Below are 27,378 nucleotides of genomic sequence, written 5' to 3' on the forward strand. Positions count from 1 at the left end.
TACATTTACATCAACTAAATGAGTTCGAACATAGCTTGCTACAACTTTAAAGCTTGGGTTGGGCGTGGGCGCGATGAGCTTTGCCAATGTCAATAATAGTAATCGAAGTCGGATTACTGAAATGTTATTAGCAGCACATCAAAGATTATCTTTCGAAGTTGGTTTTCAAAGCTGTAACTGAAGTCACAGCAGATCACTTCCAATCACAACTCCAATCGCAGACGTCTACCCTCAAAGGATAATTCTGTTAACTTTCCCTTTGTGTCTGGAATTGCCGGCCACCACTCAGTTTGTTTTAAGATCTACTGCGCTCGCCTTCAGTTAGAATTAGGCCTCAGAGTTTATTTTAAATCTCAGCTTTAGAATATTTTGTCTGCACAGTAGGAAGATCGGAAAGTGTGAGGATGCATAGAATAACACATAAGCCTCATAAAAGATTGAAAACTAAATATTACGTTTTTAACAATATTGATATTCGATATTGTATTTCCAACGAATATTGTACTTTATAGCATTTAAAATGCTCTATGAACCGTTCAATGCTGACAGGGACGTTTTCTATCCTGAACCACGACACAAGAAGGTGGAACACGTCCTACTCTGACATGGAATAGACCTAAATGACAAACATAGCGAAAACTTTGAAATCTAAAATGCAAGAGCTGTATAATGAAACTGTGAACCGACCATCACCAATCATTTTAAAAACTATGTTAGAATTTTTTACTCTTTTTGTACCATATCGTACCACCAAAAAAATAGGCTCACAGGTCTACGTTTTGAAAAATGTTGTCGTAAGTTAAAATAAACTACACAATCTTTTTGTACCATTTTGTACAACCAAAAATTTATTTTTGTACCAGTAAAATAAAGGCTCAGAAAAATATACGTTTTGCTTACCATGATGGAAGAGAACTAGACGTGCCGTTGCTCGTGCACGGCTGGTTGCAGCTGATTAGTTGCAGGCGCGTGAGGGACTTGCCGTAATTTCACCTGCTAGGCGTGGTGTCACTAGAAGTTAATGTGATTTTTTTTGTACGTGAACAATACTCTACCATAGCGGGTTGGGTAATATAAAGTACTATAAATAGTCCAATTAAAAACCATATTAAATTACACAACCCGGTATGGTAGGGCATTATTCAGATGCACAAAAATTAAACAAAATCATCTCAAACTTCAAAAAATATCACCAGTAACAATTAACATAAACATTAGCCACGGCCAGCAATTGAAAGTGCGGTAAATCCAACACGCGCCTGCAACTAATCAGCTGCAACCAGCAGTGCATGGGCAACGGCACGTCTAGTTAGTTCTCTTCCATCATGGCAAAACCTATATATTTTCTTGATCCCTTATTTTACTGGTACAAAAATACATATTGGTGGTACAAAATTAGTACAAAAATAAAGTATAGTTTATTTTAATTTACGACAACATTTTTTCAAGCTTTAAAGTTGTAGCAAGCTATGTTCGAACTAATTTAGTTGATGTGAATTTATGTTGTGTATCATTTAAGCCAAAATATTGTATGAATATCATAAATATAATATTAGTGTGAGTATAAATATCTACAAATTAAGAACAGCTAATTTTAAATACGTAGATTGTGTCTATTTTTGTATTCTCTGTGCACTTTACTTTAAGAGCAATAAATATAAAAATACCCTTGTGCTTAAAAAAGACGTGCCCAATGCAATATCATTGAATAATACACGAAATTAATACTTTAATCGACGAAATTTTAGAAATTTATTTAATAATTTCTTAAATTCCAAGGAAGTACGTATACTTTCCAATTCAGATATACAGTTTACCGTATTCGCAAGCAAATTGATGTGAGCGGGGCCGTAATAGATCTAAAATAACAAAACTGAAAAAATATGTTAATATTTAAAATGTTCTCGACTTGTTGGAATTCGTAACAGAAGTTGAACGGTGAGAAAAGACACTTGGCATTTGTATTCGCCGTTTTTTCCACAGGAGTTCTTTCTTCTAAAGTAATTAAATTGTAACAAGTTAAATGTAAGTAAAGTTTGTTAACTTTCAGGTTCACAAAGTTCATTCACTGCCGATAAAGACTTTGGAGTCATCATTGCAAAAATTACTGTTACTTGGAAAATATAAATTGTTGACAGTGTCACCAACGGAAGGGTCTAAGAAAGAAATTGATCATGAGTCGTGTTGGTTTTGGTGGATAAGAAATGGTAAAAATAATAATTATATCACCATCAGCTGATTATATACTGGCCGAGTATTTGGCGGAAAGTAGCAATAGTCTGCATTTATCTAGACATAAAATTACACATTACATTAATAAATGTTTATTTTAGTCTTGAGTTCTTCCATCCGTGGCCTTTCCTTTTCGGGTTAGGACATTGCCTGGTCGGTCCCTGGCAGAGAAGATATATCACACCTTAACTTCCAAAATTAACAGAAGAAGTGAAACTTCGAAGCCTCATGGATAAAATTCAAGCTGTCATATTGGCAGAGAAGATATATCAACACCTTAACTTCCAAAATTAACAGAAGAAGTGAACTTCGAAGCCTCATGGATAAAATTCAAGCTGCCATATTGGCAGAGAAGATTTATCAATACCTTAACTTCCAAAATTAACAGAAGAAGTGAACTTCGAAGCCTCATGGATAAAATTAAAGCTGCCATATTGGCAGAGAAGATATATGAACACCTTAACTTCCAAAATTAAGAGAAGAAGTGAACTACGAAGCCTCATGGATAAAATTCAAGCTGCCATATTGGCAGAGAAGATATATCAATACCTTAACTTCCAAAATTAACAGAAGTGAACTTCGAAGCCTCATGGATAAAATTCAAGCTACCATATTGGCAGAGAAGATATATCAACACCTTAACTTCCAAAATTAACAGAAGTGAACTTCGAAGCCTCATGGATAAAATTTCAAGCTGTCATATTGGCAGAGAAGATTTATCAATACCTTAACTTCCAAAATTAACAGAAGTGAACTTCGAAGCCTCATGGATAAAATTCAAGCTGCCATATTGCAGAGAAGATATATCAACACCTTAACTTCTAAAATTAACAGAAGAAGTGAACTTCGAAGCCTCATGGATAAAATTCAAGCTGCCATATTGGCAGAGAAGATTTATCAATACCTTAACTTCCAAAATTAACAGAAGTGAACTTCGAAGCCTCATGGATAAAATTCAAGCTGCCATATTGGCAGAGAAGATATATCAACACCTTAACTTCTAAAATTAACAGAAGAAGTGAACTTCGAAGCCTCATGGATAAAATTCAAAGCTGCCATATTGGCAGAGAAGATTTCCCACCCCCCCCCCCCCCCACCCCCCCCCCCCCCCACCCCCCCCCCCCCCCACCCCCCCCCCCCCCCACCCCCCCCCCCCCCCACCCCCCCCCCCCCCCAAAGGTATTCCATGCCCCTAGCGATCTGTGTGGCGAAGCTGTGCAGTTCCCTGGGGTCAAGTTCACACTGTAGATTCGTGCTGTATAGAATTAAACTGCTCACGTTACCTGTGTGTTATCTGTTTTGCTCTCTAGGTATTCCATGCCTCTAGCGATCTGTGTGGCGAAGCTTGTGCAGTTCCCTGGGGTCTAGTTTCACACTCTAGATTCGTGTGCTGTATAGAATTAAACTGCTCACGTTTACCTGTGTGTTATCTGTTTGCTCTCTAGGTATTCCATGCCTCTAGCGATCTGTGTGGCGAAGCTGTGCAGTTCCCTGGGGTCAAGTTCACACTGTAGATTCGTGCTGTATAGAATTAAACTGCCCACGTTTACCTGTGTGTTATCTGCTTGCTCTCTAGGTATTCCATGCCTCTAGCGATCTGTGTGGCGAAGCTGTGCAGTTCCCTGGGGTCTAGTTCACATTCTAGATTCGTGCTGTCTAGAATTAAACTGCTCACGTTGCCTGCACAACAGAAGTTCGACTTCAAACTTGGTAAACACGAAGAACTTACTAGTCTTTTACGTATTTATTAGATAATGTCACAATACAAGATTCGGAATCATTGTACCAACTCGTATTATCAAAACATTATTATCATTATAATTAAGTAAGAAATTTTAATTTTGTACTCTTAATTTAATATTTAATTTTGATGTCAAAGAATAAGTAATTAGAATTTTATGGCATACACAAAAGTTTTATTATAAGCTGTAGAATGTTTCTTTTTATAAATTATTTCATTAAAAAAGTAACAATCTACAGTAATCTAAAAAGTTACCAATCTAAAAATGTGTATCCTAAATATCAGAATAAGTTTATTGTTTATTATTTATAATCATACAGTTACGTTCAGAGAGTTTTTAAAAATCATTTTGAATTGTTCGAAATGATTTATATCATGTCAGAAAAGCTTTAAAGCTAATATGCCAAACGATCCACATGTGTTCTGGCAAACAAATGAAATCAAATGGCCAGGGGCACTTCCGATCGGTAATTTCCCTATATTAGATCATTTTGGACGATATACCGAAAATTTCATTCACTTTATCTAATTTTCTGAGTGAGATTTATTTATTATTGATGCTTGTCTGAAGGTCGTTCTTAAATGTGTTAAGCTAATAGAAATTTTTGAGAAATAATTATCGTTTTATTTTACCTTTTTTTAACCCCTTTAAAAATTAACTAGTGATGCTGAAAATACATATATTTCTCTTAGGAAACATTCCCTTTGCTATCAATTGCAAGAAAAAACCCGGCTTGGTGCTTATAAATGCAAATTGATTTTAGGTTCCTATACTTACATTCTGTATTATATATTTTTTTGCAGTTAAAATATGTTTGGCCAAATATTGTGTTGGACAAAGATTAATTTTTATTGGTGAACAACAACATATTCTTTTCCTGTTAATATGTTAGGTTTGCAATTGGACATGGGTATTAAAAGCACGATTTTCAGGATTACACCAAGGCACCGGAACGTTCTGTGTAAGTAGATGTGTTTTTCGTGCAGCAATGTTACAGCTACAGCTTTAAATTAGTAGTACTCACTGAATTGGTGTTATATGTGAGTTAGTGTACATATATACATTATACTGTAATCTGTTGCATGTTTGTGTTACGCCTTACTAATGAAGTGGAGTCTGTAGAAGGCCTATATGACGTCAATATAGATGTAAAACACCTGACATCAAAGGACTTCCTCCTCAGAGGAACTAAAGAACTTCAAACTTATCAAACGAGATGATTCTTCTGTATTTTGCTTCATGTTTTAGATAATTGACGCAGGTTGCAAGGAACCCTGTTGGTGATAGCATAATTAATTACACTACTTCATAGTTTACAGAATGAACACAAACTTTTATAATAAACATGAACTAATCTTTCATGCCTTTAATAATTTATTTAAAATTCTTAATATTATAATTGAATGAATATTAAAAATGTGGTATGTCTTATATTCATTTATGTATGAAGGAAATTAAATTGATAATTTTAGAATATTTATATAGCTCTTGCATTGGCTTAAACGCGTGCGACCATGGCCAAATGCTAAATACTCGGAATTGAATTATACAAAATAAGAACTTCGTGGTGTGGTGGTAGCATGCTCGTCCAGAAAATGAGAGATTCCGGGTTCTAGTCCCAGTGGAGCAAGTACATTTTGTGAATCAATCTTTATTGATATTAAATTAGGCTTATTACATTTTTTTTTTTTAATATAATGAATATTAATATTCCGTATAAGTAATAATTACAGGCAAAATAATTTAAATAGATTAAGTAAAAGTGTGGCGTTGTGGCATTTGCTCGCCGTTCATAGATACCCGTAGCTCATATATTTAGTTATATATTGTATACATTACAAATTTACATAGTTATAAGTGTGAGAGACACAAACAGTATATTGTATTACTAATGATGAATACACCAGTAATACTGATATACACTTCAGTGCTGCTGATCACGGAAACTAAATTGTATTCCTTCTTGCGAATAGCTACAAAGAGGATTACAAACATATTCAACAACACAGATTTCTCTGTAACTTATGAAGCCAACTTTTATTCATACCTTATTTGTACTGTCGTTCTGGACATTCCAAACTCCATTAAGTTTTATATTTTAGTACAGGAAGGCCATAACAACAAAAACTATTAACTTATAATTCGTTGTCTTGTACACGAATAGCACTAAATATTGTTATAGTTTAAGACAGTAAATTGTGCCATTTTTTAGGGATGTTCTTTTCTAACAATATCCATAAAATATTATAGAATTTGAAAAAAGCTTTCAATATGGATGATAACTAAGAGTATTTAATGGAATTGCTTAACTTCTGATAACATACTTTATACGTATCGTAATCTAAATTATACATCTTAGAATCTGGTTTCTGATCGGTTTGAATTAACTTGACAATTTATTATTTTCCGTTTGCGTGAATGATACATAAACTTAACACGCTAATTACGATAATTTTACAGATTATACAACTCCTCTTCATCTAGATTACATTGATTGGCTGCCTGGCCTTTCTTGTAGTGAATGGCTCTGATGTTGAAACGATGTAAAGAGTTCCTTTTGACCGAGCTAGTTGCCGACTTTGATTATCTCTTTCAGACCTACATGGACTCAAGGATTCCAGGAAACAGATCTGTGGCAGTGTCAGATTTCAGATGCTGTACTTTCGTAATTAATCAACTACTCCCATCAAAGCAACCTTGCGTATCGTTTTAATTTTCTAATGTTTGGTACTTTAGTAATTTGTTGCTACGTGTTGTTTATTACGTCTTATCACGAGGCCAGGTTTTGTGGCATCACAAAATAATATATATTTTGCTTTATACACCCTAACGTTTCTTTAGATAATAAAATATTTGCGTTTAGTATATTCGCCTGGGTGATTTATATTATTGTTATGGTAATTTACTAAAATCTCTATACTCTATCTCAAAATTTACCCATGCAGTTGAGGAGGTATACAGCGAACTCTCTCTAAATCCGCAACCGATCCTCGATCTGTGAAGTTTTCTGACATTCCTCTTCTCCTTGTGGTACTTAGATACGTACATAATTACTTCCTGCCACTCAAAAAGAACAATCAAAATTCAATAGTTGCATGTTTCAACTTCCTCTTAATGGAATTTAACGAACAGGAATGACGACTCATTCCAAGAGTCAATTTACATGCCACCATGTCGCCATTTATCAGAAAACTTTCAGTAGTAAACATGTTATATGAGCTGCAGCCTCCACCAAACGGAGACGCTTTCCCACCATCTTCTGTTTCAGAGTTTTCTAAATACCCTACTTTGATTCTACAAACAAAGAAGGCTTGTGAGATACAGCCTGAAACTTGGTTAATTGGCTCACCTACTAAAGACTTTCCTATCAACTTTATAGTTTAATACTGAAGTTTGATCGTTTAGGACATGCACTTCTTATATCAATTTATAGAGTGCGCTTTTTGATTATGAACACGATCTCTGATGTAAAGGTTTTTTACGCATTTTTTAAACTCGACGCTAACAAGATCTCCTGGTATGCGTATAATGAGACATAAATAGATGAATGTTGCTTGTGACAAAAGTAGTAGCTTTAGCATTTTGACTCATTTAAGGAAATTGTCAGTTAATTTTTCTTCTTTGACTATTATAAATGAAAAAGCCTTACGAGACGTACAATGTTTTTGGGATGTGTTGAAGACAATTCATAATGAATTTTGTTTCTAATGAAATGAGTTTTTAATGATTTCGATACAAAAACCATTCATTCACAGAGCGTTATAACATTTAAATAATTTTTTTATCATACAGAATACATATTAAAATTTTATATAATCTCATTAAGAAGTAATTTGACATTTGTTGATCTGCGTTTGCCTTAGCTTTAGCAATATTGGATATAAATATCTATAATATATGTTGGAACTTCAATGAACTATATTTCTCATTTTATTTTACAATGTAGTAGTCACTCAATCCCACGGGTGAAAAATATCGTTTTAAAGCAATAAAACACTAATTACAAAAGACTATAAGCGTGTACACACCTCTCACTATCTGCCTAGTAGAACTATGAATGCCAAATATAAGCAGAACAGAGAAATCTGTTTCTTGAAGATCAAAACAGTCAGTAACTTCGACAACCACAATATATCCACTAAATTTAACTTGGCTGACATGTAAACACTAAAATTTCCTTGTATTACGGTACATCATACATTTCACATTATGTCCTTGTACTTTATACGGCTTAAGTATTAAGTACCATAAAGTGATGTACTTACTGCAACGTGTGGAGGGTTGAGTGCTAGATACACAGCTCGTGGTGGGGATGGGCGTGATGTAGGAGGCATCTGACGTTGCGGACACCCTGTACATTTGTAAATGCAAGATTTAGTCGAAATTTAAATTGTTCAAAGTTACTATCCTTATAGTAAAAACTTGCTTTTACTGATTCTACATTCTAGGATGACTATTATTTTTACATACATATATTGATACTTCACGACAGGCTGACCATCATCAAAATAGTTACTTTTTCTTAATAATCATATCAGCAGAGGATACATTGATTGACGAAATTCAAAATTCATTAAAGATGTCTAACATTTATAGATAAATTGATTACTACTGTAACAAGAAGGTGTCCGATGATATTTCAAGCGGTTCTCTATATAGCGTTGTTGTAGCGACACCGTCTACTTTATGTGCATGTTGTCTGCTAAACCGATGAAAATCATAAGTACATGTTCCGGACATTAGCTGATGATGTTTATTGCATCGGATTGATATGTTGGTGTTCGTATACGTAAATTTGGCAACAGCGCGTTAGCTGCGGGATGTAGAGAGGGGATTCGGACAAACCAGCTAACTGGGAACTATTTTAGTGTGGGCTGCTTTAGTGACTTTTAAATCATCTCAGAATATCCTCAGAGGCCTTAATAAGTTTTAGTTTCAACGTCTTAGATAATTGTGGAAATCACCACCAGAGGTTTTGGAGACAGTAGGTATGAATTATGCAGATCAGAATAGATAAAACTAGCAAAACCATATTGTATGAGACATTCGCGATAGGTACTGTGTCAGACCTAGAAGTTTACAGGGTCACATAGCCCTCCACTCCCCTATTTGTGGGGCTAATACTTGTAGAAAACACTGCTCTTTTATTCAATTTTCTTATCCTCTATTACTATCCATTTCCCAATTGTTTTCCGTTGGGCACTTAAACTAAATACTGTTTAAAGAAGTTGACTAATATATAAGGCTGCTGAAAGTACTAAAAAATGAGTTAAGTGGAAACTTCAAGGAATGTTACTAACTCTGTTATCTATCTCGTCAGGATACTTTACTAGCCAAGTTACTCTTCTACAGTCATAAATGTGACTAATTCAAATAATGATATTTTAAATACAAATAATTAACTATGACTGTCAGAGGGCATGTTAGTGAGATTACATTCACACTCTCAATAAACGTGATTATCAGTTGTTATTTTATTAACTCATAATGAATGTAGAAAGCGTCACAGTATATTTCAAACAATTATGCCATAAAATATTATTTGCCAGTGTTCTTTAAAGACGTATTCAAAAAAGCTTATTTCAGGCATTAATCAATAACGTATTACCGGTAAGTAACACATAAAAAGTACATACCTAGATAGGGCGCTTGACTGTAGCACGGGTCTGGACTGGTCCCTAAGATGGCGCAGGTAGGCCAGCAGATCACCGCAAGGTACGTACTCCATCACCATACAGAAGGGTTGCTTGAGGGTGCAGCACCCCACCATGGTGACTATGTGTGGATGTCGACCTACCTTCTTCATCATGGCTATCTCCGCCAGGAACTCTTCCACCTCGTCACAAGTCGCCTTGTCTGAAACAGATGGGTATTGCCTAAAAAAACTGAGCAATCATGCCCTTTCTGTTTTTTAAGATTAATAAATTATCTGAAAATCAAACCATCTTTTGTGCCTGCTCTGTTAGGGATTATTGAAGATTCCCTGAAGGATCCTTCTGTATCAGTATCAAGTTGCTCAAAATCATCGTAGATTACCGTGGTATTTATGTGTGTATTGTAGACAATAGCTATATCATTCTACCTCTCACAGGAACTCTTTCACTTCAATCGTCCTATTGGATATCTATCTGCAATAGACAAAAGGCTGTAATAGTGTACTTGCTGTTGCATTCCAAGGTGGTGCTAATTGCTATCTAAATATAGTAATCGTAATCATTGCCAACAATGGTATATGAAGGTTTATTAATGGTTGAAACTCGGATAATGTTATCTATGTACACCCTAACTCGGTTTAGGTTGTTATCTACTGATATTTATCAAGAGAAAAGATATAAGGGGAGTGATAAGGGTGGGAGGTGAGCAAGAGATAATAACAACTTACGCTTCAGTTTCTTGACGGCCACCACAATGCTGCCTGGAATACCAGCGATAGCCTCAGCCCTGGCCAGAAAAAACACGTCCAAAGGCGCCTTTGCCGATCTGTCTGCCCAGAGCCAAGCGACTGTAACTCACTTCGTAGTCATCAGCTTCTCCCCGCACCCTCGCTTCCTTCACACAAAGAATATTCTAGAGTTGCCTCTGGTATATTATACAGTTACCTCTGGAATATAGTCCTTGCTGTATCGTTGCATGATGTTATCAATGCCTATCAGAAATATCAATTATAGTTATAGTCAACAATTTTATTTAAAGTTCTATTAATTAAACACCAGACGTGTTAATGAATTCCAATCCGTTAGCTGATATATTTCATCCTCTTTCTAAAACACTTACGCCTTTCCATAGTTCGGAGACTAATATTGCATTTTTCTGACATTTACTCCTTAGCAGAATTGATGAATTCGTCCCAAATTAAGAACAGTTCAATATAATCCCCTTGTCCAATATCAGTGAATTTGGCAATACTATTTGTGGTCCACAATTTAATTTTGACCCAATTCAGTTAGAATAATATGTAATAACTGGCATTACAATAAATTCATATATTCTCATATATAAATCTATATGAATGGGATTTAGAATAGAATTTTAATATTTAAAGGATTAGAAATTAGGTATGGAATGTGCTAAGTACAGAAATCAATGTTAGATTATGGGAAGAAACTCTGTTTAAAGTACGATCTGCATTTTTCTATCAAAGGTCTCAAATCACTTCAACCTATCCTAACATTATACGTAGCTGCTTTTAAAATCATATAATCTGTTCAAACTAAGGTGAGCACATATTTCCATATATTTTTTAAATTATGCCTATAGAATGACTTAGAAGAGTGTACTTTCGGTTTAAGTAAGGTTACTTACAAACTCCACTCTATGATTCCATTCTGTAGAAACAAGTAGCGTATGAAAAATTTAAAAATTGAAATAATGAAAAGAAACTGAATGTAAAATTATATATTAATGCGCTATTAGGTAATCATACTCAAAATTACCACAATGAAACATTAGCCGCATTCGATAACTAAAGACCATTAGATGTTTTGGAATGATATTACATATGTAACAACTTAATCTACCGTAATAACTCGATATTTCGGGTAATATTAAATAGACATGCGTAGATAAAATCGTATTTTACACAAAACATTGATTTAAAATGTATGATGAGTCAGTTAGATAATGTTCAGAAATTTAATCTGAAGACTAATAAATTATCAGTTACTATTTCCCAAACAAAAAATTGTCAAATATAAGTCACAACTAACAGTAAATATAATTCTTTTTCAACAAAATCATGTTTTTCAAACTAACCATCGCCTTATTCAATAGTTTTTATATATATAAGTCTAGACTATGAAGATATTACACCCCTAGGCGACGTATGCAAGCTAGAAAACTCATCTCCTTTGTCAACATATTGCAAATCTTTCAAAGGTACACAACTATGGTAAACTTTAAACTCCTGAGCAATATACGATGGACTTAACCCTACATTTCTCGCAAACAGTTTGGAACATTGTTCAGTTTTGAATAGTTTTCAGCCAGCATGAAGATCGGTGAGTTTAAATTAAGTGATATCATTAACTACATTAATTGTTTTAAATTTAAGTATTTTTTACATACACATCGATCTAGGAACTGAAGTTGTGTATATTTGTGATCATAATTTACACAAACAGTTATCTGCAATCAAACAAGATACTCGACTTGTAATCGTTCAGCGATTCACAATTCAATACCAACTAAAACATAACCGACGCCACTACATTTGAGACTCGTTTCAATAATTTACGACCTCAACTACTTCAGTTTTGAAGCCATCGCATTCACCACCCCCAAAATTTAATGTTGTATATTAAATTATATTTTGTTACGATTGAATTATTTTCTTTATTTTTTATATTTATTGCAACTTACATTCATAAACACTTCGTGTATAATGTTTTATATACTTTTGCATGATTACAATAATTCTCAGAACTACAGTATATTCGCGGTGAGTTTTTAAAATGATTTGGTTCGGCGGCCTTTTTCGTATTACAAGTTTTATTTAACCGTACTTTATTATTAAAAATATATTTTGTTATACAATATATACCATATTATACACACCAAAGCCAATACAGTTCTTCCCTGGGAAAGAAGAGCCTTTGTACCAGGTTTCAAGACTTCAGGACTTTTTACCAAGAGTTATCACACAGTCGGATTGATATTTGACCTTTTAATCTCAAAATCAATAAAAGTCCATCAATAGAGTTCTTTCTTAATTAATAGGAAACCTATTTATCATTTTTTAGTCTCTAGGACTTCTTATCGTGACTCATCGCACATATGGATGGTCAAACGTTTGTTTGTGTTTCTCGATATATAAATATTCGTATTTTTATCCAATACAAATCCGCGTAATTAGTTACAACCTGTATTCATTATCATACTAAAACGTATTAAGCGTATACGGTTTATTATCTGTTTACCCAAAACCTAACATAATATTTACCTCAATCTCCTTTTCCACGTAGAGAACATTTCTCTCTTGAAGACTTGGAAAGTTGACTCTTCCCGATCTGCCACTGCAACATCAAAATATATTACAAATATTAACGTCAAAATAAGATTTAAATAAAGGTTTTCGTTTATTTATAAGTACATCTTCCACTATTTAAAAACTGTACGAACTACATAAGACATGAGACATTAAGACATACAAAAATAGATTCTGTGAAATTACTTTATGTTTTAATATGTTCAGTTTTGAGTCGGTATTGTGGTAGTTAACCTCAAAAAAATTAACTTATATGTTACCCTCATTTTTCAATGTTCAGTTAAATTTGTTTTAAATTGGTCAAATGAATGTTAATTTAATCTTTCAAAGTATCAAAGCTTGCCAAACATATCGGCGACATATATACCTACTGAATCAGAAAAGCAATACTTATTTTTGAAAGTATCTACACTATCATATCCAAATTATCATTAAAACTTCCAACCATGCCTACTTAAATTACTCGTCTCTAATATTCTATCAAACATACTAAAACTCTCTATGTACAACTTTTTCATATTACTTTCATTGAAAGTTTTTCTAAGAAAAGAATTTAAATTAAACAAGTTTAAAACTATAAATGGCGTACAGAGTTTACAGGATATCTAATACCAACTTTAACACGTATTTTATAATTTGTAAAATGGATGAATACGTTTACAAGTGCAGTAATGTGTTGAATGTAAATCCACGGAAGTGGATGTAATGGTATTATGTGACATGTTGGAAATATAAACTTTAACACGTATTTGATAGTTTGTGGAGTGGATGAATACGTATACAAGTGCAGTAATGTGTAAACGGAAGTGGATTCAATGGTATTATGTGACATGTTGGAAATATAAACTTTAACACGTATTTGATAGTTTGTGGAGTGGATGAATACGTATACAAGTGCAGTAATGTGTAAACGGAAGTGGATTCAATGGTATTATGTGACATGTTGGAAATATAAACTTTAACACGTATTTGATAGTTTGTGGAGTGGATGAATACGTATACAAGTGCAGTAATGTGTAAACGGAAGTGGATTCAATGGTATTATGTGACATGTTGGAAATATAAACTTTAACACGTATATGATAGTTTGTGGAGTGGAAGAATACGTATACAAGTGCAGTAATGTGTTGAATGTAAATCCACGGAAGTGGATGTAATGGTATTATGAGACATGTTGGAAATATAAACTTTAACACGTATTTGATAGTTTGTGGAGTGGATGAATACGTTTACAAGTGCAGTAATGTGTAAACGGAAGTGGATTTAATGGTATTATGTGACATGTTGGAAATATAAACTTTAACACGTATTTGATAGTTTGTGGAGTGGATGAATACGTATACAAGTGCAGTAATGTGTAAACGGAAGTGGATTCAATGGTATTATGTGACATGTTGGAAATATAAACTTTAACACGTATTTGATAGTTTGTGGAGTGGATGAATACGTTTACAAGTGCAGTAATGTGTAAACGGAAGTGGATTTAATGGTATTATGTGACATGTTGGAAATATAAACTTTAACACGTATTTGATAGTTTGTGGAGTGGATGAATACGTTTACAAGTGCAGTAATGTGTAAACGGAAGTGGATTCAATGGTATTATGTGACATGTTGGAAATATAAACTTTAACACGTATTTGATAGTTTGTGGAGTGGATGAATACGTATACAAGTGCAGTAATGTGTAAACGGAAGTGGATTCAATGGTATTATGTGACATGTTGGAAATATAAACTTTAACACGTATTTGATAGTTTGTGGAGTGGATGAATACGTTTACAAGTGCAGTAATGTGTAAACGGAAGTGGATTCAATGGTATTATGTGACATGTTGGAAATATAAACTTTAACACGTATTTGATAGTTTGTGGAGTGGATGAATACGTATACAAGTGCAGTAATGTGTTGAATGTAAATCCACGGAAGTGGATGTAATGGTATTATGTGACATGTTGGAAATATAAACTTTAACACGTATTTGATAGTTTGTGGAGTGGATGAATACGTTTACAAGTGCAGTAATGTGTAAACGGAAGTGGATTTAATGGTATTATGTGACATGTTGGAAATATAAACTTTAACACGTATTTGATAGTTTGTGGAGTGGATGAATACGTATACAAGTGCAGTAATGTGTAAACGGAAGTGGATTCAATGGTATTATGTGACATGTTGGAAATATAAACTTTAACACGTATTTGATAGTTTGTGGAGTGGATGAATACGTTTACAAGTGCAGTAATGTGTAAACGGAAGTGGATTCAATGGTATTATGTGACATGTTGGAAATATAAACTTTAACACGTATTTGATAGTTTGTGGAGTGGATGAATACGTATACAAGTGCAGTAATGTGTTGAATATAAAACGGAAGTGGATGTAATGGTATTATGTGACATGTTGGAAATATAAACTTTAACACGTATTTGATAGTTTGTGGAGTGGATGAATACGTTTACAAGTGCAGTAATGTGTAAACGGAAGTGGATTCAATGGTATTATGTGACATGTTGGAAATATAAACTTTAACACGTATTTGATAGTTTGTGGAGTGGATGAATACGTATACAAGTGCAGTAATGTGTAAACGGAAGTGGATTCAATGGTATTATGTGACATGTTGGAAATATAAACTTTAACACGTATTTGATAGTTTGTGGAGTGGATGAATACGTATACAAGTGCAGTAATGTGTTGAATGTAAATCCACGGAAGTGGATGTAATGGTATTATGTGACATGTTGGAAATATAAACTTTAACACGTATTTGATAGTTTGTGGAGTGGATGAATACGTATACAAGTGCAGTAATGTGTTGAATGTAAAACGGAAGTGGATTCAATGGTATTATGTGACATGTTGGAAATATAAACTTTAACACGTATTTGATAGTTTGTGGAGTGGATGAATACGTTTACAAGTGCAGTAATGTGTAAACGGAAGTGGATTCAATGGTATTATGTGACATGTTGGAAATATAAACTTTAACACGTATTTGATAGTTTGTGGAGTGGATGAATACGTTTACAAGTGCAGTAATGTGTAAACGGAAGTGGATTCAATGGTATTATGTGACATGTTGGAAATATAAACTTTAACACGTATTTGATAGTTTGTGGAGTGGATGAATACGTATACAAGTGCAGTAATGTGTAAAACGGAAGTGGATTCAATGGTATTATGTGACATGTTGGAAATATAAACTTTAACACGTATTTGATAGTTTGTGGAGTGGATGAATACGTTTACAAGTGCAGTAATGTGTAAACGGAAGTGGATTCAATGGTATTATGTGACATGTTGGAAATATAAACTTTAACACGTATTTGATAGTTTGTGGAGTGGATGAATACGTTTACAAGTGCAGTAATGTGTAAACGGAAGTGGATTCAATGGTATTATGTGACATGTTGGAAATATAAACTTTAACACGTATTTGATAGTTTGTGGAGTGGATGAATACGTATACAAGTGCAGTAATGTGTAAACGGAAGTGGATTCAATGGTATTATGTGACATGTTGGAAATATAAACTTTAACACGTATTTGATAGTTTGTGGAGTGGATGAATACGTTTACAAGTGCAGTAATGTGTAAACGGAAGTGGATTCAATGGTATTATGTGACATGTTGGAAATATAAACTTTAACACGTATTTGATAGTTTGTGGAGTGGATGAATACGTTTACAAGTGCAGTAATGTGTAAACGGAAGTGGATTCAATGGTATTATGTGACATGTTGGAAATATAAACTTTAACACGTATTTGATAGTTTGTGGAGTGGATGAATACGTTTACAAGTGCAGTAATGTGTAAATGGAAGTGGATTCAATGGTATTATGTGACATGTTGGAAATATAAACTTTAACACGTATTTGATAGTTTGTGGAGTGGATGAATACGTTTACAAGTGCAGTAATGTGTAAACGGAAGTGGATTCAATGGTATTATGTGACATGTTGGAAATATAAACTTTAACACGTATTTGATAGTTTGTGGAGTGGATGAATACGTTTACAAGTGCAGTAATGTGTAAACGGAAGTGGATTCAATGGTATTATGTGACATGTTGGAAATATAAACTTTAACACGTATTTGATAGTTTGTGGAGTGGATGAATACGTTTACAAGTGCAGTAATGTGTAAACGGAAGTGGATTCAATGGTATTATGTGACATGTTGGAAATATAAACTTTAACACGTATTTGATAGTTTGTGGAGTGGATGAATACGTTTACAAGTGCAGTAATGTGTAAACGGAAGTGGATTCAATGGTATTATGTGACATGTTGGAAATATAAACTTTAACACGTATTTGATAGTTTGTGGAGTGGATGAATACGTTTACAAGTGCAGTAATGTGTAAACGGAAGTGGATTCAATGGTATTATGTGACATGTTGGAAATATAAACTTTAACACGTATTTGATAGTTTGTGGAGTGGATGAATACGTTTACAAGTGCAGTAATGTGTAAACGGAAGTGGATTCAATGGTATTATGTGACATGTTGGAAATATAAACTTTAACACGTATTTGATAGTTTGTGGAGTGGATGAATACGTTTACAAGTGCAGTAATGTGTAAACGGAAGTGGATTCAATGGTATTATGTGACATGTTGGAAATATAAACTTTAACACGTATTTGATAGTTTGTGGAGTGGATGAATACGTTTACAAGTGCAGTAATGTGTAAACGGAAGTGGATTCAATGGTATTATGTGACATGTTGGAAATATAAACTTTAACACGTATTTGATAGTTTGTGGAGTGGATGAATACGTTTACAAGTGCAGTAATGTGTAAACGGAAGTGGATTCAATGGTATTATGTGACATGTTGGAAATATAAACTTTAACACGTATTTGATAGTTTGTGGAGTGGATGAATACGTATACAAGTGCAGTAATGTGTTGAATGTAAATCCACGGAAGTGGATGTAATGGTATTATGTGACATGTTGGAAATATAAACTTTAACACGTATTTGATAGTTTGTGGAGTGGATGAATACGTTTACAAGTGCAGTAATGTGTAAACGGAAGTGGATTCAATGGTATTATGTGACATGTTGGAAATATAAACTTTAACACGTATTTGATAGTTTGTGGAGTGGATGAATACGTTTACAAGTGCAGTAATGTGTAAACGGAAGTGGATTCAATGGTATTATGTGACATGTTGGAAATATAAACTTTAACACGTATTTGATAGTTTGTGGAGTGGATGAATACGTTTACAAGTGCAGTAATGTGTAAACAGAAGTGGATTCAATGGTATTATGTGACATGTTGGAAATATAAACTTTAACACGTATTTGATAGTTTGTGGAGTGGATGAATACGTATACAAGTGCAGTAATGTGTTGAATGTAAATCCACGGAAGTGGATTCAATGGTATTATGTGACATGTTGGAAATATAAACTTTAACACGTATTTGATAGTTTGTGGAGTGGATGAATACGTTTACAAGTGCAGTAATGTGTAAACGGAAGTGGATTCAATGGTATTATGTGACATGTTGGAAATATAAACTTTAACACGTATTTGATAGTTTGTGGAGTGGATGAATACGTTTACAAGTGCAGTAATGTGTAAACGGAAGTGGATTCAATGGTATTATGTGACATGTTGGAAATATAAACTTTAACACGTATTTGATAGTTTGTGGAGTGGATGAATACGTTTACAAGTGCAGTAATGTGTAAACGGAAGTGGATTCAATGGTATTATGTGACATGTTGGAAATATAAACTTTAACACGTATTTGATAGTTTGTGGAGTGGATGAATACGTATACAAGTGCAGTAATGTGTAAACGGAAGTGGATTTAATGGTATTATGTGACATGTTGGAAATATAAACTTTAACACGTATTTGATAGTTTGTGGAGTGGATGAATACGTATACAAGTGCAGTAATGTGTAAACGGAAGTGGATTCAATGGTATTATGTGACATGTTGGAAATATAAACTTTAACACGTATTTGATAGTTTGTGGAGTGGATGAATACGTTTACAAGTGCAGTAATGTGTAAACGGAAGTGGATTCAATGGTATTATGTGACATGTTGGAAATATAAACTTTAACACGTATTTGATAGTTTGTGGAGTGGATGAATACGTTTACAAGTGCAGTAATGTGTAAACGGAAGTGGATTCAATGGTATTATGTGACATGTTGGAAATATAAACTTTAACACGTATTTGATAGTTTGTGGAGTGGATGAATACGTTTACAAGTGCAGTAATGTGTAAACGGAAGTGGATTCAATGGTATTATGTGACATGTTGGAAATATAAACTTTAACACGTATTTGATAGTTTGTGGAGTGGATGAATACGTTTACAAGTGCAGTAATGTGTAAACGGAAGTGGATTCAATGGTATTATGTGACATGTTGGAAATATAAACTTTAACACGTATTTGATAGTTTGTGGAGTGGATGAATACGTTTACAAGTGCAGTAATGTGTAAACGGAAGTGGATTCAATGGTATTATGTGACATGTTGGAAATATAAACTTTAACACGTATTTGATAGTTTGTGGAGTGGATGAATACGTTTACAAGTGCAGTAATGTGTAAACAGAAGTGGATTCAATGGTATTATGTGACATGTTGGAAATATAAACTTTAACACGTATTTGATAGTTTGTGGAGTGGATGAATACGTTTACAAGTGCAGTAATGTGTAAACGGAAGTGGATTCAATGGTATTATGTGACATGTTGGAAATATAAACTTTAACACGTATTTGATAGTTTGTGGAGTGGATGAATACGTTTACAAGTGCAGTAATGTGTAAACGGAAGTGGATTCAATGGTATTATGTGACATGTTGGAAATATAAACTTTAACACGTATTTGATAGTTTGTGGAGTGGATGAATACGTATACAAGTGCAGTAATGTGTAAACGGAAGTGGATTCAATGGTATTATGTGACATGTTGGAAATATAAACTTTAACACGTATTTGATAGTTTGTGGAGTGGATGAATACGTTTACAAGTGCAGTAATGTGTAAACGGAAGTGGATTCAATGGTATTATGTGACATGTTGGAAATATAAACTTTAACACGTATTTGATAGTTTGTGGAGTGGATGAATACGTTTACAAGTGCAGTAATGTGTAAACGGAAGTGGATTCAATGGTATTATGTGACATGTTGGAAATATAAACTTTAACACGTATTTGATAGTTTGTGGAGTGGATGAATACGTTTACAAGTGCAGTAATGTGTAAACGGAAGTGGATTCAATGGTATTATGTGACATGTTGGAAATATAAACTTTAACACGTATTTGATAGTTTGTGGAGTGGATGAATACGTTTACAAGTGCAGTAATGTGTAAACGGAAGTGGATTCAATGGTATTATGTGACATGTTGGAAATATAAACTTTAACACGTATTTGATAGTTTGTGGAGTGGATGAATACGTTTACAAGTGCAGTAATGTGTAAACGGAAGTGGATTCAATGGTATTATGTGACATGTTGGAAATATAAACTTTAACACGTATTTGATAGTTTGTGGAGTGGATGAATACGTTTACAAGTGCAGTAATGTGTAAACAGAAGTGGATTCAATGGTATTATGTGACATGTTGGAAATATAAACTTTAACACGTATTTGATAGTTTGTGGAGTGGATGAATACGTTTACAAGTGCAGTAATGTGTAAACGGAAGTGGATTCAATGGTATTATGTGACATGTTGGAAATATAAACTTTAACACGTATTTGATAGTTTGTGGAGTGGATGAATACGTTTACAAGTGCAGTAATGTGTAAACGGAAGTGGATTCAATGGTATTATGTGACATGTTGGAAATATAAACTTTAACACGTATTTGATAGTTTGTGGAGTGGATGAATACGTTTACAAGTGCAGTAATGTGTAAACGGAAGTGGATTCAATGGTATTATGTGACATGTTGGAAATATAAACTTTAACACGTATTTGATAGTTTGTGGAGTGGATGAATACGTTTACAAGTGCAGTAATGTGTAAACGGAAGTGGATTTAATGGTATTATGTGACATGTTGGAAATATAAACTTTAACACGTATTTGATAGTTTGTGGAGTGGATGAATACGTATACAAGTGCAGTAATGTGTAAACGGAAGTGGATTCAATGGTATTATGTGACATGTTGGAAATATAAACTTTAACACGTATTTGATAGTTTGTGGAGTGGATGAATACGTATACAAGTGCAGTAATGTGTAAACGGAAGTGGATTCAATGGTATTATGTGACATGTTGGAAATATAAACTTTAACACGTATTTGATAGTTTGTGGAGTGGATGAATACGTTTACAAGTGCAGTAATGTGTAAACGGAAGTGGATTCAATGGTATTATGTGACATGTTGGAAATATAAACTTTAACACGTATTTGATAGTTTGTGGAGTGGATGAATACGTTTACAAGTGCAGTAATGTGTAAACGGAAGTGGATTCAATGGTATTATGTGACATGTTGGAAATATAAACTTTAACACGTATTTGATAGTTTGTGGAGTGGATGAATACGTTTACAAGTGCAGTAATGTGTAAACGGAAGTGGATTCAATGGTATTATGTGACATGTTGGAAATATAAACTTTAACACGTATTTGATAGTTTGTGGAGTGGATGAATACGTTTACAAGTGCAGTAATGTGTAAACGGAAGTGGATTCAATGGTATTATGTGACATGTTGGAAATATAAACTTTAACACGTATTTGATAGTTTGTGGAGTGGATGAATACGTTTACAAGTGCAGTAATGTGTAAACGGAAGTGGATTCAATGGTATTATGTGACATGTTGGAAATATAAACTTTAACACGTATTTGATAGTTTGTGGAGTGGATGAATACGTTTACAAGTGCAGTAATGTGTAAACGGAAGTGGATTTAAGTGTATTATGTGACATGTTGGAAATATAAACTTTAACACGTATTTGATAGTTTGTAAAATGGATGAATACGAATACAAGTGCAGTAATGTGTAAACGGAAGTGGATTCAATGGTATTATGTGACATGTTGGAAATATAAACTTTAACACGTATTTGATAGTTTGTAAAATGGATGAATACGTATACAAGTGCAGTAATGTGTAAACGGAAGTGGATTCAATGGTATTATGTGACATGTTGGAAATATAAACTTTAACACGTATTTGATAGTTTGTGGAGTGGGATGAATACGTATACAAGTGCAGTAATGTGTAAACGGAAGTGGATTCAATGGTATTATGTGACATGTTGGAAATATAAACTTTAACACGTATTTGATAGTTTGTGGAGTGGATGAATACGTATACAAGTGCAGTACTGTGTAAACGGAAGTGGATTCAATGGTATTATGTGACATGTTGGAAATATAAACTTTAACACGTATTTGATAGTTTGTGGAGTGGATGAATACGTTTACAAGTGCAGTAATGTGTAAACGGAAGTGGATTCAATGGTATTATGTGACATGTTGGAAATAGTTCTGCTCAATTGTTTCTCTTTGGCAGACTTCAATAAATTAATGTTTTACATTTCGCAGAATAGATACCTCAAATTACTGTAAGCGCATTAATACGTCTACTTATACTGTCCTCTTCATTACGGTACGTACAATTGAAACTGTCTGCAAACATACATTAGTTAGCAGTTTACCATCGACTTATAAAATACTACATCAAAGATACTAGTATCAGTGGCTTATTTAATATTGGCAGTTTCGTGTCTTCGTCGAGTATAACGAGCACTGAATCTAATTGTTTTAGTTCTTATTTTGTACTCAAATTATGGCTATTTTAAGGAATTTTATAACAGAAATCACAGTTACAGTTTCAGTGACAAAAAGATAAGGAGAGCAACTATGAGTAACATTATATGTGACGTTTAATACATGTCTCAGAGGTAATTATGCTTTTTAATTACAATAGATGAAACAAGATATGTAATTCTTTGTTTGAAGGTTATTTTTGACGATGGAAGGATTGTGAAGGAAACAGGATTTTTCCGGACATTTTCCATCGTTCAGTGAAACAATAAATCAGTAACACTACGTTTCAGATAAATTTAGATCTAAATTAACTCCTCACCACTCCAAAATCCCCCATATGTATGGCCTTCCCAAAATCCACAAACCTACCATCCCTCTCCGGCCCATCATTAGTTCTCGTGATTCACCTTGCAGGGAATTGTCTAAAGTCCTCTTGGACATCTTAACGCCATTGGTAGGAAAAACTGACTCTTTCATCAAAAATTCCAGGGATTTTGAAGAGAAGTCAAAATCCCTAAAGTTGACTGAAACTGACAAACTGGTAAGTTTTAATGTCGAAAGTCTATTTACAAATGTACCAGTTCCAGAAACTCGGAATTATTAAATCACGTCTCAAAGAAGACCAAACATTAAAGGATATAACTAAACTTCCCGTGCCAGTAATTATGGAACTGTTAGAACTATGCACTCAATGCAATTATTTTGAGTTAGAGGGTAAAATTTACCGTCAACATGAGGGGATGGCAATGGGTTCTCCACTGTCTCCTACTTTCGCCAATATCTTTATGTAGGAATTTGAGCGAAAAGCTTTGGCTTCAGTTCAGTTCAAACCGAAGATTTGGTGGAGGTATGTGGATGATACCTTTGTTATTTTTTCTCATGGAGACATTGAATTAAATAATTTTTTGAATCACATTAATAGTATTTCTCCTTCCATCCGCCTCACAATGGAAGTGGAAGTCCAAAACAAGCTTCCCTTTTTGGTTGTGTGTGTATTAAGAGATAGGGATGTCCTTAAGACAACTGTTTTTCGAAAGATGACACACAGGAAAATATTTAAATTATCAATCCAACCATCAAAAATCTGTGAAAGAAGGAGTAGCCTACTCGTTGTTTGATAGATCAAAGAGCGTTTGCTCAGATAAAGATGGATTAAAAGAAGAATTTAAGAAAGTTGAATCGGATCTCAGAAGCAATGGATACCCTCAATTAGTAATAAATAAGTGCAAAAGAACCAGAAGAATCATTCCTGAGTCAGAAAAACAGAATTGTGATAAATTTGCGTTTATGTCAATCCCTTATGTGCCGGGATTATCGGAGAAAATTAGAAGAGTAGGTAGAAAGTACAACATTAGAACCACGTTTAAAACATACAACACTCTTAGACAAAGTCTCGCAAAAAACAAAACCAAAAAATGGCACACAGGATTCCAAAAACTGTGTTTACAGTATAAAATGTAGTTGCAATAGGGAATACATAGGCGAGACAAAAAGACCACTAAACGTAAGGATAAAAGAGCACAAAGAAAACACGAGAAAGGGTCTAACAAAAAAGTAAAAAAATTGCACACCATTGTTGGTCCGAAGACCATCATATGAATTGGGATGAAGCCAACATAATACATCGGGAACCACATTTCTTCAAAAGGAAATTAATTGAGGCAACATACATTAAATTGGCAGACCAACCAATCAGTCAACCATCAGTCGAGATTAGGCCGCTTTGGTTGGCAATTCTAAAAAATGAACTAAAGAGAAAACCAAAAGTATCAAACGGATCAGATATTTGTAATAAACCAATGCGGAGTCACAATATGGTTTTAAGAAGTTCCTCTCGCATGAACCAATAATAACGAAAGGGCCCATTCCTGTCCCCCTTCCTTTTTATTTCCGCCATCTTTTTTTAGTCTGCCGTCACGATTACCATTGGCTAGTCCCTCTGGTCAGTCGTAGGTGGTTAGTAGACGAATGAAGACGCATTGTGACCTGTATTCCGTAGTTCAGTTTTAATGATTAGTTTTTTGTATAGTTTTTTATTAAGTGCATGTTTATAGAGTTAGTGAAGTTGACAAACAACATGTAGGTTGTGATTCCTGACTTAGGCGTGCCACAACGCTTTTGTAAGATTTGTTTATTTTAACCTAGTTTGTAATATTATGTATTAGGTTAGTTCTTTACCTGAAGAAGAGATCAGATTGCAGATCTCGAAACGTATTGTTACTGATTTATTGTTTCTCTGAACGATGGCAAATGTCCAGAAAAAATCCTGTTTCCTTCAAGATATGTAAGCTGCAGAAGTACTGTACTGCAACACATCAAGACAGGTAATGTACCAAACTCCCCAACGTGACAAGGTTAACTCCATGTAAGAAATGTTAACAGAAACGTAAGGAATCTAATAAATGCTGCAGTTCAGTTATGAAGTATTACAAGGATTATGAGCTAGGTATTTTGAGCAATCGTGTCAGTGAAGTATTCATTAGTTAGCAAATATACGTAGAATACCGGATTGTAAAATTGTGTAAGATCAATCTACAAATTTAGAGAATCGAAGAAATCTCAAACGTTCATCGCTTCTAACTAAAGATTATACGAAAATCGAATGAAATAAGTCTTTATACATTCCAGCACGTCAACAAAACTTATAAGAAGTTAATTTATAACAGAATTGGAATATTAAATAGTAAAAATACCTCTTTGTTTTAGAAGTTTAATGGGAAAATGTTTAATTAATTGTAATTATTGGAGTAAATACGCTACCAGGTTCTAAAATAACTTCTGCTAATGGTTTTGTTAATGATTAACCCTAATCTCTTATTCTACTTAACTTTCCATTTTATCTGATAGTAAACAACTGGCTACTTTTAGTGGAAACTAGTAGTCGTATGTGTATTTTTGTGCACACATTATATTAAATATACTCAATTTTCAGGATTGGTATGGAGTATAATATAATTAAACCTTATAATAAGTTCGTTACAATTTATTTGTTACAAATATGCATAGAATCTATTTATTTTCTGCTACGATATACAAACAATTACATCAATCTACGACAGCCAATATTGATGGTATGAGGAAATTCAGAAACAAAGTTAGAGCTTTTAACTGTATTATGTGCCTCCATTACACTGTCAACTACTCAAGGCCCTTTCTAATATTCCCTATCCCCGTAGACAAATGTTCTATCTTATCAAGTTTGTCTATTTCTTGAATCAAACTGTCTTCAGTGTCTCGCCTTTTTACTCTCCCACATATCCTAGAAGTTTACTGTACTTTCAGTTTGATCGTGAGGCTAGAATGATCCTTTAATCATTCGGGAAGGCCATCACGTGATGGAACAGGATTAGAATGAGCTTCTGCCCTCCTGTAGTCTCATTTAGCGGAAGTGAAGCTGTTTATCGTGTTGGGAGCTGCGTGGGAGTCAGTCTACTGTAGAGCTTGGCTGGTGAGATTGTCGGTGTTTCCTCATAATTTTTCCGGACATTTGCCATCGTTCAGTGAAATTAAAAATCAGTTACACTACGAGATCTTCAATCTGATTTCTTCTTCAGGCAAATATTAACCTAATACATAATTACAAACTAGGTTGAAATAACAAAATCATACCAAAGCGTTGTGACACGCCTAAATCAGACATCACAACCACCATGTTGTGTGTCAACTTCACTAAGTCTAAAAACATGCACTTAATAAAACCCATACACAACAATAATTATTAAAACTGAACTACAGAATACAGGTCACAATAAGTCTGCATTCGTCTACCAACCACCTACGACTCAATTGAGACATCTAATGATTAACCCTTAAACTATGCAACAATATGGTAACTTGAGGCTTGAGCTACATATGATGCATATTTATGGGTATGAAGAATTTAAGGTATCATCAAATTAACAGAGGGATCTTTGGGAAATGTCGAGAAAAGGAAAGTGTCCTAGTAGAATAGTTATATATCTGGTAATGGACATCACAAACATAACTGATAAAGCAGGTACCTGTCGACACTGATGGCCTTGTAGACGCTTGTCCACTGAGGCTGCTCGGGCCGTAGACAGCGCAAGGAGGTGCCAGGACCCCACATACATAGCCGGTGACACCAGTGGAGACCCCTGCGCCACACCTTGCCGAGGGCGATACAGAGTGCCAGCACCACCGAGAGACTGGGCAGCAGCGTCATCCACACCACCTGGGCAATGTTGAGGTGTTACATCTGTGTATAATGTATTGTGACACCAGTGGAGACCCCTGCGCCACACCTTGCCGAGGGCGATACAGAGTGCCAGCACCACCGAGAGACTGGGCAGCAGCGTCATCCACACCACCTGGGCAATGTTGAGGTGTTACATCTGTGTATAATGTATTGTGACACCAGTGGAGACCCCGGCGCCACACCTTGCCCGAGGGCGATACAGAGTGCCAGCACCACCGAGAGACTGGGCAGCAGCGTCATCTACACCACCTGGGCAATGTTGAGGTGTTACATCTGTGTATAACGTATCATGACACCAGTGGAGACCCCTGCGCCACACCTTGCCGAGGGCGATACAGAGTGCCAGCACCACCGAGAGACTGGGCAGCAGCGTCATCCACACCACCTGGGCAATGTTGAGGTGTTACATCTGTGTATAATGTATT

At 34.5% G+C, this 27,378-nt stretch overlaps 2 protein-coding genes across 2 annotated transcripts; both read right to left on the reverse strand.

The window, feature by feature from the left end:
• Positions 1 to 3,778: 3,778 nt before the first annotated feature.
• Positions 3,779 to 9,824, reverse strand: LOC124365301 (tyrosine-protein kinase receptor torso-like). The gene is made up of 3 exons (XM_046821270.1): positions 9,611 to 9,824; positions 8,240 to 8,325; positions 3,779 to 3,912 (listed from the first exon to the last, which is right to left on the reverse strand). The coding sequence occupies exons 1-3, from the start codon at positions 9,781 to 9,783 to the stop codon at positions 3,779 to 3,781; spliced, it is 393 nt and encodes a 130-aa protein (XP_046677226.1). The 5' UTR covers positions 9,784 to 9,824.
• LOC124365149 lies at positions 9,692 to 26,925 on the reverse strand. Its single transcript, XM_046821102.1, has 4 exons — positions 26,739 to 26,925; positions 12,913 to 12,985; positions 10,357 to 10,523; positions 9,692 to 9,830 (listed from the first exon to the last, which is right to left on the reverse strand). Exons 1-3 carry the CDS (start codon positions 26,918 to 26,920, stop codon positions 10,410 to 10,412), a joined length of 369 nt encoding a protein of 122 aa, XP_046677058.1. The 5' UTR covers positions 26,921 to 26,925; the 3' UTR covers positions 9,692 to 9,830; positions 10,357 to 10,409.
• Between the last annotated feature and the right edge of the window lie 453 nt (positions 26,926 to 27,378).

This window comes from Homalodisca vitripennis, chromosome 6, assembly GCF_021130785.1.
Source record: "Homalodisca vitripennis isolate AUS2020 chromosome 6, UT_GWSS_2.1, whole genome shotgun sequence".
In the NCBI taxonomy this organism is placed as follows: domain Eukaryota; kingdom Metazoa; phylum Arthropoda; class Insecta; order Hemiptera; family Cicadellidae; genus Homalodisca; species Homalodisca vitripennis.

Excerpts from the sequence above, each read along its gene's own strand:
- LOC124365301 (XM_046821270.1), bottom strand. The coding sequence starts at position 9,783 with ATGATGAAGAAGGTAGGTCGACATCCACACATAGTCACCATGGTGGGG. Across the intron at positions 8,326-9,610 it reads CAGTCAAGCGCCCTATCTAG|GGTGTCCGCAACGTCAGATG; the intron begins GTATGTACTTTT and ends ACAAATGTACAG. Across the intron at positions 3,913-8,239 it reads TCAACCCTCCACACGTTGCA|GCAACGTGAGCAGTTTAATT; the intron begins GTAAGTACATCA and ends TCTGTTGTGCAG.
- LOC124365149 (XM_046821102.1), bottom strand. The coding sequence starts at position 26,920 with ATGACGCTGCTGCCCAGTCTCTCGGTGGTGCTGGCACTCTGTATCGCC. Across the intron at positions 12,986-26,738 it reads AAGGCCATCAGTGTCGACAG|TGGCAGATCGGGAAGAGTCA; the intron begins GTACCTGCTTTA and ends TTGATGTTGCAG. Across the intron at positions 10,524-12,912 it reads ACGTGGAAAAGGAGATTGAG|GAAGCGAGGGTGCGGGGAGA; the intron begins GTAAATATTATG and ends CTTTGTGTGAAG.